We start from the raw sequence: 12,963 nt of genomic DNA on the forward strand, positions 1-12,963 counted from the left end.
ACCCTACGCCTTGTCTTCGTTCGTCGTAACTTGTAACACTGTGGGTGACGTACGGACGCTTTTCTTCATGGCTCTCAATTTCTCAATCCTTACTTACTCTTGCTTTTCGACTCTTCTGCAACTTCCGCGGTGTAGATCGTCGGGTGGTGCCAACTCTCCCTTGTCTCACGGATTGTTCGTCGTCATCTTCGTCGGCGGAACTCGTTCGATTCGCGCTCATGATCCACTGCGACGAAGAAGCGTCAGAGTAATATCGAGACGCCTCCCGACTTGTCGAAGCAACCGTAGAAGAAACATCCAAGCGCGACGTGGACTGAAGAAGAGGCCTCCTCCTCCTCCTCCTACCTGTGACTCCCTCCCCTTGCCCTTGCACGTCGACAGGTCGAATGCCGCGACTCCTCAGTGCGTTATTGTCGTACGACGAGTCCGACGCGGCGTCAGGGGTCTGTCGATGTCGCTGTCGCTGTCTATCTTTCTTGGGAACCGTAGACTTCGTGGGCGACGGCAAAAGTCCGACCCCTTGTACGAAAGCCTTGAGCATCGACGAGATCTTCTTCAACGCCGTACGGACCTTTGACATCTTGGGCACGCCAGGTGTGGACGCCCGTGTGCGAGCATGCATGTGAGTACGATTACCGTATGTATGCTCACCGCCCTGTAAGTTTGGCGGTTGGGTGGTGCATGTGCTCCGTGGCTCAACACCAGGGTATTGATATTGAGCAGACTCCTCAGAGAGAGCAGTGGTCGCGGTAGTGGTAGTGGGGGGAGTAGTACTTACCGGCTGATAGTGGGTAGTCACCGACGATCGACCAGGCGGAGTCTTGCTCCCCTGGACCCCGGTCGATCTGCTCCGTGTTGTGGGCTCGACGATCCGCAGTGAAGCGTACTGTTGCCCTTCAAAGGATACCGGACGCGTCATTGTCTCTGAGGTTGGCGGTGGAGCCGGCAAACGCTCAACTGATCGCGAAGAACGAGACGTACCTTCTCGACTACTAAGCCCGTCGACGTGGTGTGCTGCAGCAGACGCCTTCAGCTTTGGTCTCGTGCTGCTCGACTTCCCAGTGCCGCCGCCATTGGCGTTTTGTCCACTCGATAATACGTGACCATCATCATTGTAGTACTGTGGAAAACTCTCCTTCAGCATCGACAAAGACAGGGCGACTTCCTCTCTGGTCACCCCAGGCGGTCGACGAGGCTCTCTGGTCCTGGATTCCCCTCTACTCGTACCGCCTGTCGCATCTGTTCTTGGATCGTCTGACGCCTGTTGCCGACGGAGGAAGCCAATGCCGGATTCTTGTTCGTACTTCATTGCCGTCTCGATGCCCTGTCTCGCTCTCATCCTCAGGTTATGCCGCAGGAACTCCTTTGGCTCGGCATCCTTGTGCAGCGACGGGGACTTGGTCGTCGAAATCTTTTTGTTGTTGTCGTTAAAGGCGTCAGCCGTGTCAAGGAACCGGACCTGGAATACTTTTCCCGCGTTGCCCAGTCGGCGCTGCTCCCGTAATGCTTCGCTAGTAGCCATGATAGATAACAAGTCAGCCTTGCTGCGCGTCAAGTCTTCGTCAGCCTTGATGTGGCCTGTGTGCGGGTCCATGCGAGAGACCAGCGAGTCCAAGTGCTGTCTGAGGTTGCCCGGATGGGACTGAGAGTAAGTCACTGACCGACGACGTAGAGAGTCGAGCAGCTGCGTGCGGGCATTGATTAGATCGTTGGCTGGGTCGACCAAGGCTGGAAATGGTTCATTGGCCTCGATGTTGTGGGGGTGCCAGTTGCTTGCCAGGATCGCTTGAGCAGACCGCGGCGGCGAAGGAGGATTGGGAGGCATACACGGGCCCGACGGCGTCCAGGTTTCCGTGTACAAGTTCAAAGGTTGCGATGAAAGGACTGAAGGGCAGGGAGAAGGCTGTTCAGTCACAGCTCTGACTTGAGGTTGACGATAGATGGTGAATGAGCGCAATGATGAAGCCTGTGGTGGTATCACGGCTTCTAGAGCAGTGGCACCCTTGAGGGTGTTGGGATTCTCTGCTTCAGACATGATGATAGGTCAAGTTGGGGAATATCCTGCCTATCGTTGACGAGAATCAAAGCAAGTGAAGGCCTAAAAGGAAGAAGGCTATAAGGGGCAAGTGTGAATCAGACTGGGGGATAGAGAGAGACAGAGAGAGAGCAATAAGGGTCATCTACAGATCGAATACTTCTGGTGTTCTCATAGCACTCATTGGAAGCGTCGAGATAAAGGCGATTATTTCTCGACAAAGGAGTTGGTTCTTGTCAATGTACCCGGCCATTGTTCAATGATTTGACCAAGATTCAACAAAAGCACCACTCTTTTGTTTCGATTCAATGACTTGCCGGAACCCCATAATGTCATAATTGTGAAAGAATGCTGACATGTGCATCTGCACTGACATATTCATTTGATCGCCTAGAGCCGAAACTTTGTCCCTCGTGTGGCGCATATCAGCAGATCTTTTGTCGGTTGTCATAATCTCGTAATAGTACCGTAGAAACGATCGTGCTGCTGGAAAACAATAGTAGGTCGTGATCGAGAAAGGCTGTCACTGAAGAGAGTTGTGATGGCAAAGCACCACAGTGCATGGACCTTCGCAGTTGGTCATGACCAGCTCTCGAATCCATCGTCTTGGGGAATCGAGTTGGTAAAAGAAAGCCAATATCGTAGAGCGGAAGCAGGTTGAACGTCTCCAGCCACGCTTGCAGACCAGTAAATGCCCTCCACAATCAGAGTTGATTGAGGCCGAACAGATAACCCAGTTCTCTCACTCCAAGTCTCGCAACTTCCTTCCCTGCCGACTCGTCGAGAGCCGTCTCCACCAACTGGCGCTTCTTCTCCTGCAAGGCCAAGATGCGATCTTCGACCGTAAATCCTCCAGGGGTGGGTTCTGCCTCAGAATCCTCGCCTTCTCCAATCAAGACTCGGTGAACGGTCACCTCCCGCTTCTGTCCAATTCTATAACAACGGTCTGCTGCTTGGAATTCTACAAAGGGGTTCCAGAAGGGATCAAGCATGATGACATGATTCGCGGCTGTGAGATTCAATCCTGAATTACCAGCCTGTAACTATGTTAGCTTTTAAATGCATCGGTCGAATAGCAATTTGTACTGACCTTCAGACTGACGAGGATGATGTTACAATGAGGATTGTCCGTAAACTCTAATACTGCGTTGTTGCGATCGGTTGGAGACATGCTACCATCGTAGCGCACGTAATGGCGAAAATCTTGGTGATCATGAAGGGGAACTTCAAGGAGATCCAGGAACGAAGTAAAGTTCGAGAAGATGATTGTCTTTTCGTTCTCGCCACGGTCTCTGATCTCTTCAAGTAATTGCACAGTTCGATCAATCTTTGCCGAAGTCACAAAGGTCTTCCGGAGGCGTTTGAGGTACTTCCGCTTAGCATGTTTGCTTTTGAGTCCCTCTTTGCGCAATTGTGCAAGCGATTTGAAAGCATCATGAGGCTTCGACTTATTCTTGGTCTTTGAAGACTTCTTGTCCTTGTTTGTTTTTGATCGCTTTGGTACCTTGCCTCCTGGCTTGTCATCATCGTCATACACAATGAAGCCACGAAGATCGTCACCCTCGTCTTGGTCGCTCTCGTCACTAGACTCTGAAGCGGAATCTGAGTCCGAGTCTACTTCTGGAAGAGGCTCTACGCCCTCTCGCTCGGGACAATGTACACGGTAGAAACTCATGACATCGGTGACTTTGTGGGCGTCAATGTGAGAACGACAATGCGGGCATTTCGGGCGGCCTTCAGCATCGTTGGTAGCTTGATCCACCAATTTGCTGAGACAATCGTTGCAGAGGCTGTGACCGCAGGGAAATAGAGCCGGGTTCTCATCCACGTCCATACAGATGGGACACTCAAAGGAGTCGGCATCTATCAATCGTTTCACAACGTCGGCCTTGAGTTCAATAGCGTTCGTGATGAGATCATTGGAATCGAGGTTGGCGGCCGCTTGGGTGAAATCCTTGCTTTGGGTGACAAGATGGGGATGACAAGCCGCTTGCCTCAGACGCAATAGCAGGACAAGCGCATGAGAATAGTTTCTGCCAATCGTGTTCTTCTGGATGTACTTGTTGATTTGGATCTGTGCCTTGGCCTCAAGTGCTTTGTAGAAGGTCAACTCGTCCTCATTGAAGACGACTCGTTCTTCCACGGTATGCTTGTCCGGTAGCTGTAGTATTGGCTGGCCATTGATCTTCGAGTGCTTGGTTCGCCGCAATAGGATTGCCCGGAGCAATGCTTGTAAGGTTTTCATACCCTTTTCCTTTCGACTTGCCCAGGTCATCTTGAGAGGCTGGGAAATGTCTTGTCTGAAACGTTCCCATTCATTGTAGGGACGAATACGGCAAAACTTGACTAAGCTGAACATTTCCTCCACGTTATTCTGCATAGGAGTTCCGGTGAGTGCCCACCGATGGTCTGCATTGACACGGCATGACGCTATGGCGGACTTTGTACGCGCGTTTTTGATATTTTGTGCCTCATCTAGGATGATGCGGTGGAAGTGTGAACGCTCGCCTAACACAGGACAGTCCTCGCGCGCATCAGGTATGCGCTTTACCTTTTCTTCCCAATCGAGTTTGCGTTTCAATTCTGACGACAGTAGACCATATGTGGTGAGCACAACGTCGTATGCGCGCAGCGCAGACCAGGTGGTATTTCTAGTCTGTCCATGAAGAATGAAAACGTTGAGACGATGCCGCGCCATGACCATGTTTTCTAGTTCGCGCTTCCATTGCTGCATAAGGGCTACCGGGGCCACGACGAGAGTTGGTAAATGCTTGTTGGATGGTGGTGGCCGGCTCAAGACCAAGGCGATGCTCTGTATAGTCTTGCCTAGCCCCATATCATCAGCAAGAATCCCACCCTTGTTACTACCATCTTCCATCTTTTGCATCCACGTCAGTCCGTACAGTTGGTGCGGCATCATAGTTGCGCCGAGCTCCTTTGGTTGTTGTGTTACTTGATCCGGGGTAAACTCTTCATCCGGTCTGATATGTTTCATTAGTGTCTCGATCTCCTCTTGCGTCTTCGTTGGATCGCTGTACTGATCTCGAAGATAGGAGTGTGGCATAGACGACGGAGCGCCAAAAGGTAAAGATGGCGGGTTGAAGGAATTGCTGCGGAGAGTAAAGGATTGCGAGCTGTTCAAGGACGAGGAAGCACCATTGTACGAAGTCAAGTTGTAGACCGAAGAGCCTCCAGTGCTGATAGGATGCTGCGATCCCGGGAAAGCCCCTGGCATCGCCCCAGATAGCAGAGTTGATGATGACTGGGCCCAAGCGGGATAAGGCTGTGACCGCCCGGATTCTTCTTCACTCGTTCTCTGAGGTGCCGAGAACAAAGTTCGAGTCGTCAGGGGGTCTTGCTTGTTTGGTCCTCGATATCCTGAAGGCTCGGAAGCAGTGAATACGAAGGAGTGATTTGGGCGAGTGTCTGTAGATTGCAAACCTGGAGTCGAAGCACTTCCAGACGAGTTCGACCGTCTTCCTTCGTTGGCAGCATACGCGGTGGCCGGGCGTCGATTGAGAGTACCGTCACTCGAGAGGAATTGTTGGGTGTAGTCAGCCTGCTGAGCAGTAGGAAGCGGCTCTTGGGTCGCATCTTCCTGACTCCATTGTTGAGACAGAACTCTTGCAAGCTCTGCATCCGCCTCCTCTTGTTTCTTGCGTTCTTCGAGTCGCCTCCAAAGCTGGTTGTTGCGTTCGATATCTTCCTCGGGACCAAACAGTGCACTCAACTCAGGAAGACTCTCCACACTACCAAAGGATTCTGCGGGCGAGAGGGCTGTTGTGAAGCATGAACTTGGAGTAGTCCGACGCGACTTTGAGGGATGGAGAAAGTGATCATCATCGCCAGAGACGTAGTTTCTGTGGCGCTTCCGATCGAGATGGCTGGCATTTGCTTGGGACAGTCTTGCACCACTGGCACTGTGAGCTTCTTGTGAGGACGGTCCCTGACGATTGACGGGATTCCCAACGCTATTCTTGTTCATGGTTCGCTGTAATGCACGGATTCGATTTTGCTGAGATCTGATTTCGGTACGGTGTTCTTGAACGTCTCCGTCATTCTCATCTGTCCCCATCTCTTGAAGACTGGCAATAAGGCCTTCTCTAAAGGCAATGTCGTCTTGGAGATCTTCAATTTCGGAGGTTATGGCAAGATTATTGTTGTTAGCCATGGTGGAGGCGAGGGGGGAGTCTATGGATTTAAAGGAGCGACGTTCGCAGCAATGAGGCTGACAAAGGGCGGAAGAGGCGCCCGCATGAATGAGCGGTGTTGAAAGCGTCAGGCAGAATTAAAAGGCATGGGCAAATGAGGAAGAACTAAGACAAGGCAGCGCCTTGAGGCGCAAGGTCAATGAATGAATGAGTGAAGCAGCGCAGTGAAGGAAAGTGGCGAAGTGACTGTACAAAGTCCGGGGTGGAATAAAAGAAATTTTGGTGGTCACACGTCCTGCCTGCTATCACAAAGAAGCCATTGCGAAACACTGTGCCTTGAATGGCATTGGAACATCTGCCTCTGTTGGATTCTGTTGTTCGATGCAGGTGCCTTCTCCTCCCTCAGGCATTTCACTCTCGAAGAGCCACGACTTTGACTGTTTTGAACATGACGCGTAGTGACAACGCGCTATGCACGTCTGCATGCACTGCGCTTATCCTTGCATTGGCAGGGCAATAGGCGTCAGTTAGGTGTCCCTGTGGGGTTTGGTGCGGGATGTTAGCTAAGCCTAGGCCCGCTTAGGTGCCCTTGGAAGAGCCCTGTGGGTGCTGTGGAGGGTTGGGCCACGCCTATTTCCATTACTTAGGTAAGAATGTCTACCCGCAGGGTTACTCCGTCCCCCGCCATTGGAAACATGACCTGGTGCTCATGGATGAAGCTTGATGATCGCAAGTAAACTCCTCCGTCTCGCTCCTCGCCTCGCTGATGGACGACCAAAGCCCTTCTGCGCCTACCTTGAAGCGCGTGTCAAGAGCCTGCATCTACTGTCGGGCTCGTAAAAGTCGTTGTGACCTGTGAGCTGCCACCACCAGTTTTGGTTTCACCCCTTCCCCGAGCTGGGCTGCCTGTCTGCGAATGTTTGTGACATTCTCCGGTGGACCCTGAAATGATCCTCCGCTGGCCTTGCATTTTCACTTCGCCAGCCCGGCTATTGCTTGCTTGACAATAGCCGTCAGCCGGCAACCTCAAAAATAGGGTGCTTGGGGTCCTATCGTTGACTATGATTACAGGGAAGCCTCAGGTGGACAGCCTCCGTGTGGCCGGTGTAAAAAGGAGAAGCGTGAATGTATCCTGGGCACCTCCAACCGCGGTGGCAGTCGGGTCAGGAAGAAGACCATCTCAACCACACCCTCCACAGGCCTAACCCATCCTGCTCTCACTCCTCTTCTCGACATCTCTGCAAAACCTCCGTCTCAGATCATTCCGCGGACAACCACTGGCAAGGAACATCAAGATGGCACACTAGCAGGAAACACGGCGGAAGACGACGACTCTGCGTCAACCGTCGACAGTACTTTGGGACATACCATACCAAGAAATCCATCCGATGCATGGCAGCTACTGAAGGATGTGGCCAACCGTGAGGCAGAGCATCTCCAAACATCAGCGGACCCATACAAAAACAGTGTGACGCCGAGTCAGAATGTGAGTGATGAGTCCCGGGTCGAGCCTCGCGGCTCGATCGATGGCATTCATGCAGGCATCGCGACTTATCGTCTGGTCCGAGAGGGTTACCTTGAACCAGGCATGGTACAGATGCTTGTTAGTCGCTATGCTGAGTATTACCATGCCTATCTCCCTCTGGTGCCACGGAAGTATTTTGATCCCGCGCAGTTGGATATATTTGCGGCTAACGACAAACACCTCCTGACCGCCGTTCTAACAATCTCATCAAAAGACTTGGTTGAACAACCACATATACACCTCTGCTGCTCTCGATATATGCATGATCTGATATCAGGGATCGCTGCAGGGCACGACTGTGATGTCGAAGCTGTCGAAGCGCTGCTCCTCCTCGCCGAATGGGAACCACAGGGCCTGCGAAACCGCATAGAGGCAGTTGGACGAGGCGAGGAAGACCGCAGTGCGTGGATGCATGTCGGTATTGCGCTGCGGACGGGTTACTTTCTTGGGTTGGACAGAACTGCATTTCGTCAAGAGTCTGCCGAAGAAGCCAGGATCGACGGCCGTAAACGCCTGGCTTGGGCCAACTGTTACGTCTCAGATCGTCTCATCTCTGTGCGGATTGGCAAAGCCTTCTGGTCGCGGGGCCCTGGACCTATGACTGGGTTGTCTCCTCAAGACTTTCCCTCTCTTCAGCCATTCAGTCCAGGAGATGAGGACTACGCAAAGATCATGCAAGCCACCCTTGATCTCACCCAGCTCTATTCGAACGTGCACGATGTTCTCTACTCGGGCATGAGAACAAGTGGGCAGATGATGCTCATGGGTGATTATGTCAAGTATGTGGACGACTTCCGCACGGCTCTCGCCCGTTGGAACACAACCTGGGGTAAACTGGAATGCTCGCCACAGATCAAAGTGACCCTTCAACTGTCCTATGAATACTTGTGTCTATACACCAACGCGTTTGTGTTCCAAGCGGCAATATCTCAGGCCATTGCCAACAAGCCAAAGACCGATGCCCATTCCTTGAGAGATCATCTCCGTAATGCATTTAGCAACATCGGAGCAATGCCTGATGCACGGTTTATCTGGGCCAGCGTTGCCTCGGCAAAGGCATACCTAACTCTCCTCAGTACGCAGATCGACCCCGGTAGGTATCTGCGATACATGCCGCTGCGGTATTATCTGTACTGCATATATTCAGCAGTGTTTCTGTACAAAGCGAGATCGTTCGGTGTAATGTCGGAAACAGAAGAACGACAAGTTTGGTCGCTGGTCGGTCAGGTAACGGATGTCCTCAAACGAGCCTCTGTCTCTGCGCAGGATCCGGGTTCGCGCTATGCCAGGCTACTGGAGCTGCTGTGGGTGAAGCCTCCTAAAAGTGGCGTCCGCGTACAACAGCCAGTGCAGTCCCCGGCAGCGTCTGATACTCAGCTGTCGTCAAGTGGCAGTGTCAGGGTCGATGCCCGCGGACTGCTCCAGTACAGTCCGGCCAACGACTTCTCATGGCTCGATCTCGAGGCGGTGGGTGACTACGTTTCGGGAGATCAGTTATCGGGCAATGGGTCACATCTTCTAGCCCCCATGGCCGGCTTCGACCCTCCCTCGTTTGTTGCTCAAAATCCAGGGATGCAATGGCAGCAGCTGGGCAACAACGCAAACTGGGACTGGAGTGGCAATTTATTCTTTTAGGACAGACAAGCATGGCAAGCTGTTTCCAAACCACATCACAGGAATGCCGGGCCTGTTGACTGAGGAACTGTAACAAGTGCCTCACCAGCCTGGCCAGCTCGGAGTCAAAATGCCTCCGCGGGATCAGTCTCGGCGACCATCAATAGCCGACCGATTGCCGCACTCCACTCAAGAACCCAGAAGCGATTCCCCGCATCGCCTCCGACGCGGCGCAGAGTCCGAAGCCGTGAGCACGAAGTTGGTGATTCTCTTATTAGGCCCGGAGGGCCTCAGGTAAGGCGTCGCATGTAGCGCAGCGATTGTCCTAACCGCAGTCTCATCCCACTCCACGAAGGAGTCATAACCTGCGCTCCTCGACGACGTCTGCAATGTCCGTCGACAATGAGCTCAAGGGGCGAGTAGCGTTGATCACTGGTGCCTCTGGAGGGTAAGTCGGCCTCAGCATGCAGAGGGAAACATGGCTAAATCACATACAGCATCGGTTCAGCGTGTGCCCGAGACCTCTATCGACAAGGCTGCCATCTGGCCTTGACATACTCCAAGAACAAGGCGAGCGTTGACACTCTACTTGCGGAGCTCCAAGCGTCCTCATCAGATCCAAGAATCTCCACGCATCAGGTGGACATGGCGTCTGCAGAGCAGATGGAGAATCTTTATGCAGAGATCGAGACAGAGCACGGTCATGGCCCTGATATTTTGGTGGCCAATGCCGGATATGGGAAAAGAATACCACAAATTGGGGATATCACATATGAAGAGTTTGACTACACCATCCAAATCAACCTGCGAGCACCATTTATCCTTGCTAAGCTGGCTGTGCCGCATATGGCGGCGCAGAAATGGGGACGCATCATTATGATCTCGTCCATCAGCGGGTACGGCGGTGGCATCAATGGGTGCCACTACGCCAGTTCCAAAGCAGGCCTGATGGGCATGGTAAAGAATCTAGCACTTAAGCTTGGTCAGGATGGCATTACTGTCAACGACGTGGCACCTGCAATGATCGGCGAGACTGGCATGATTCCCAATGCTGAATTCCTCCAAGGAACTCCTGGAGATGTTCGGAACATCCCCGTGGGCAGGTTGGGCACTCCGCAAGAATGCGCCAACGTGGTGACAATGTTGTGCAAAACTGGATACTTGACTGGACAGAGTATCATTCTGTCGGGAGGACTGAAATAGAAATGCTATCGTCATCTCTTAAAGTTGGCTGATATGCGTCGTACTGCCCTTGACAGAATTGCGAGGAGCTGCGATACCGGGTTGTGCGAAATGACCTGCTCGCGAGACTCACCCTCCTGGTCACTTTCTTCTCACTCTTCGACTCACGCTCTCACTTGGGTAAGACAATTACTTGAGAATATGATATGTGGCTAGGCTACCACATGAGGAACCTGACTCGAGTCTGCCACATGTGCATAGTACATAAATATACAGTAATATCACAGACAGTGCCGCCCATCAACACTGCCTGCTCCCGACTTTTTTTTGATAAGCTTCCCTCTCTCGACTGTCGCATTTCCACGCTCAGTCATGGCCGAACTGTGTGAACCAAAGGCCTTTGCTTTGTCCGCTTTGAGACGAGGCAGAGGGTCCAACTCAGCCTACGACTATACATTTCCAGCAAGACCTCTCTTGTGTCGACGAATATGGCCCTGTTGAATAAATAACCCCCGCTGAAGCGAGGCTGCACGAGGCTGAGGGTTGACTTGGCTTTGCTGTATGATGTCAGGTACATATCTTCCACCTACACAAGACTCATTTCTCCTCACTTCATCACCGCCGACAGTGTTCCTTATCACCGCTCCCTCCGCATACCGCGCGTTAGGGTTCTCCAGACGGTCAACTGTTCACTCTAATGTTAATGCCTAATTAAGCTTCAGTGGTCTTCGCAACCCCAACCGTGCCTCACCGCCCGGCGTCCCATTAGCGCTCGAGTCCTACGCATCATTCACGAAGAAGACTACCACTCGAGATGGACTCTTCCGCAGGTCCCATCTCTGAGCGCTTCATGGAGCTTACACAGAATCCTCACCATCGGAGCGTTGATGTCCATCAACCAATGACTACGTCGAAACTCCTCCATGGCGAGGCGAAGACATCTGCGATCCCGAACGACGACATGGTCTCCCGGCACCGAACTCCGTCAATGTTCGATACCGAGAGTCAGTCCCCCATCCACGTCTCTGCCTCCGACCCCCTCGATCTCTCTCGCCGACTGAAGTCCAGGTCCGAGCTTGACCACATCACGGCCAACACAGCGCGAAAACGCAACACCTGCAACCCTTTGGTCATCACAGGCCGCATCCCACAGTCGAAGATTGCAGAATTTTATGAGTCCCAGAACGAACAGATACAACGGCTGCTAAAACCGGTTGACGAGCACGTCCGGGAAGCAAGAGATGTGCAGAGCGCAACGAACCTGCGATACCAAATCGCGGTGTACGGGAGCTTCGTGGCCAATATAATCTTGGCCGTGCTACAGCTTTATGGCGCCATATCTTCCGGATCTTTGTCTCTCTTCACCACCATGGCCGACGCCGTGTTTGACCCCCTGTCCAATATCACCTTGATACTCTCGAACAAAGCGGTGAAGAAGGTCGATGCCCGAAAGTTCCCTGCGGGGAGGTCGCGCATCGAAACGGCCGGCAACATTGTCTTCTGCTTCCTGATGACCTCTGTCAGTTTCATCCTGATTGCCTTTTCCGTCCAAGAACTCGTCCGTGGCCACCAGAGCGAAACTAAGAATTTCCACCTGCCTTCGGTCATTGCGGTCACGGTGGCGTTTTGCACGAAACTGGCCTTGTTCTTGTACTGCTGGGCGCTCCGCAACCAGTACTCCCAGATTCGCATTCTGTGGGAAGATCACCGAAACGATCTGTTCATCAACGGCTTTGGTGTCCTCACCTCTGTGGGTGGCAGCAAGTTGCGCTGGTGGCTAGATCCGGCCGGTGCCATTGTACTCTCAGTCCTCATCTCGGTCCTATGGCTGCACACTGCTTATTCCGAGTTTCAGTTGTTGATCGGCATCACGGCCGATACAGAGACACAGCAGTTGATCACGTATGTGAGCATGACTCACAGCGACCGCATCAGACAGATTGACACGGTGAGGGCATGGCACTCGGGCCCACGGCTCGTCGTCGAGGTCGATGTGGTCATGGACCCTGAAGAGACCCTCCGTGTCTGCCATGACATCGCCGAGGAGTTGCAGATGAAGCTTGAAAGGCTGCCTGACGTGGAGCGAGCATACGTCCACATTGATTTTGAAACGGACCATCGTCCGGAACATTTTCTGAAGAAGGAACTTTGAGTTACATTCACAAATCCTGGTCGGTCGGTCGGTCGGTCAGTCAGTCAGCCAACCCTCGTACTGTCACGGAAACAGTATGGCCTGTGAAGAGATCGGTCAAGAGAGGTGGGTGTTATCGACCAGATATAAATGTCCATACTGAGTGGGCAGCCTTGCGTTCTCATGCGTAACCACTCACATCATGGTTGCGCAGACATAACTTCGAAGTTATTGCGAAGCAAGTCGACTCTCCCCTTGCGTGTCGTCCCAGCTTCACCATACAATAATATGCCTATTTACACAGCCACAGCAGCAGTTACCGCCG

At 52.6% G+C, this 12,963-nt stretch overlaps 5 protein-coding genes across 5 annotated transcripts; 3 read left to right on the forward strand and 2 right to left on the reverse strand.

The window, feature by feature from the left end:
• Window positions 1-82: 82 nt before the first annotated feature.
• Window positions 83-2,035, reverse strand: PV08_03251 (uncharacterized protein; the record flags this gene model as incomplete). The annotated part of the gene is made up of 1 exon (XM_016377608.1): window positions 83-2,035. The coding sequence occupies one exon, from the start codon at window positions 2,033-2,035 to the stop codon at window positions 83-85; it is 1,953 nt and encodes a 650-aa protein (XP_016239178.1).
• A 704-nt stretch (window positions 2,036-2,739) lies between these two features.
• PV08_03252 (uncharacterized protein) lies at window positions 2,740-6,206 on the reverse strand (the record flags this gene model as incomplete). The annotated part of the gene is made up of 2 exons (XM_016377609.1): window positions 2,740-3,072; window positions 3,126-6,206. The coding sequence occupies 2 exons, from the start codon at window positions 6,204-6,206 to the stop codon at window positions 2,740-2,742; spliced, it is 3,414 nt and encodes a 1,137-aa protein (XP_016239179.1).
• A 633-nt stretch (window positions 6,207-6,839) lies between these two features.
• Window positions 6,840-9,346, forward strand: PV08_03253 (uncharacterized protein; the record flags this gene model as incomplete). The annotated part of the gene is made up of 2 exons (XM_016377610.1): window positions 6,840-6,919; window positions 7,258-9,346. 2 exons carry the CDS (start codon window positions 6,840-6,842, stop codon window positions 9,344-9,346), a joined length of 2,169 nt encoding a protein of 722 aa, XP_016239180.1.
• Window positions 9,347-9,714: 368 nt separating this feature from the next.
• Window positions 9,715-10,528, forward strand: PV08_03254 (uncharacterized protein; the record flags this gene model as incomplete). Its single annotated transcript, XM_016377611.1, has 2 exons — window positions 9,715-9,773; window positions 9,823-10,528. 2 exons carry the CDS (start codon window positions 9,715-9,717, stop codon window positions 10,526-10,528), a joined length of 765 nt encoding a protein of 254 aa, XP_016239181.1.
• A 793-nt stretch (window positions 10,529-11,321) lies between these two features.
• On the forward strand, window positions 11,322-12,659 carry PV08_03255 (uncharacterized protein; the record flags this gene model as incomplete). The annotated part of the gene is made up of 1 exon (XM_016377612.1): window positions 11,322-12,659. One exon carries the CDS (start codon window positions 11,322-11,324, stop codon window positions 12,657-12,659), a length of 1,338 nt encoding a protein of 445 aa, XP_016239182.1.
• Window positions 12,660-12,963: the final 304 nt, after the last annotated feature.

This window comes from Exophiala spinifera (genome assembly GCF_000836115.1).
Source record: "Exophiala spinifera strain CBS 89968 unplaced genomic scaffold supercont1.2, whole genome shotgun sequence".
Taxonomy (NCBI): Eukaryota; Fungi; Ascomycota; class Eurotiomycetes; order Chaetothyriales; family Herpotrichiellaceae; genus Exophiala; species Exophiala spinifera.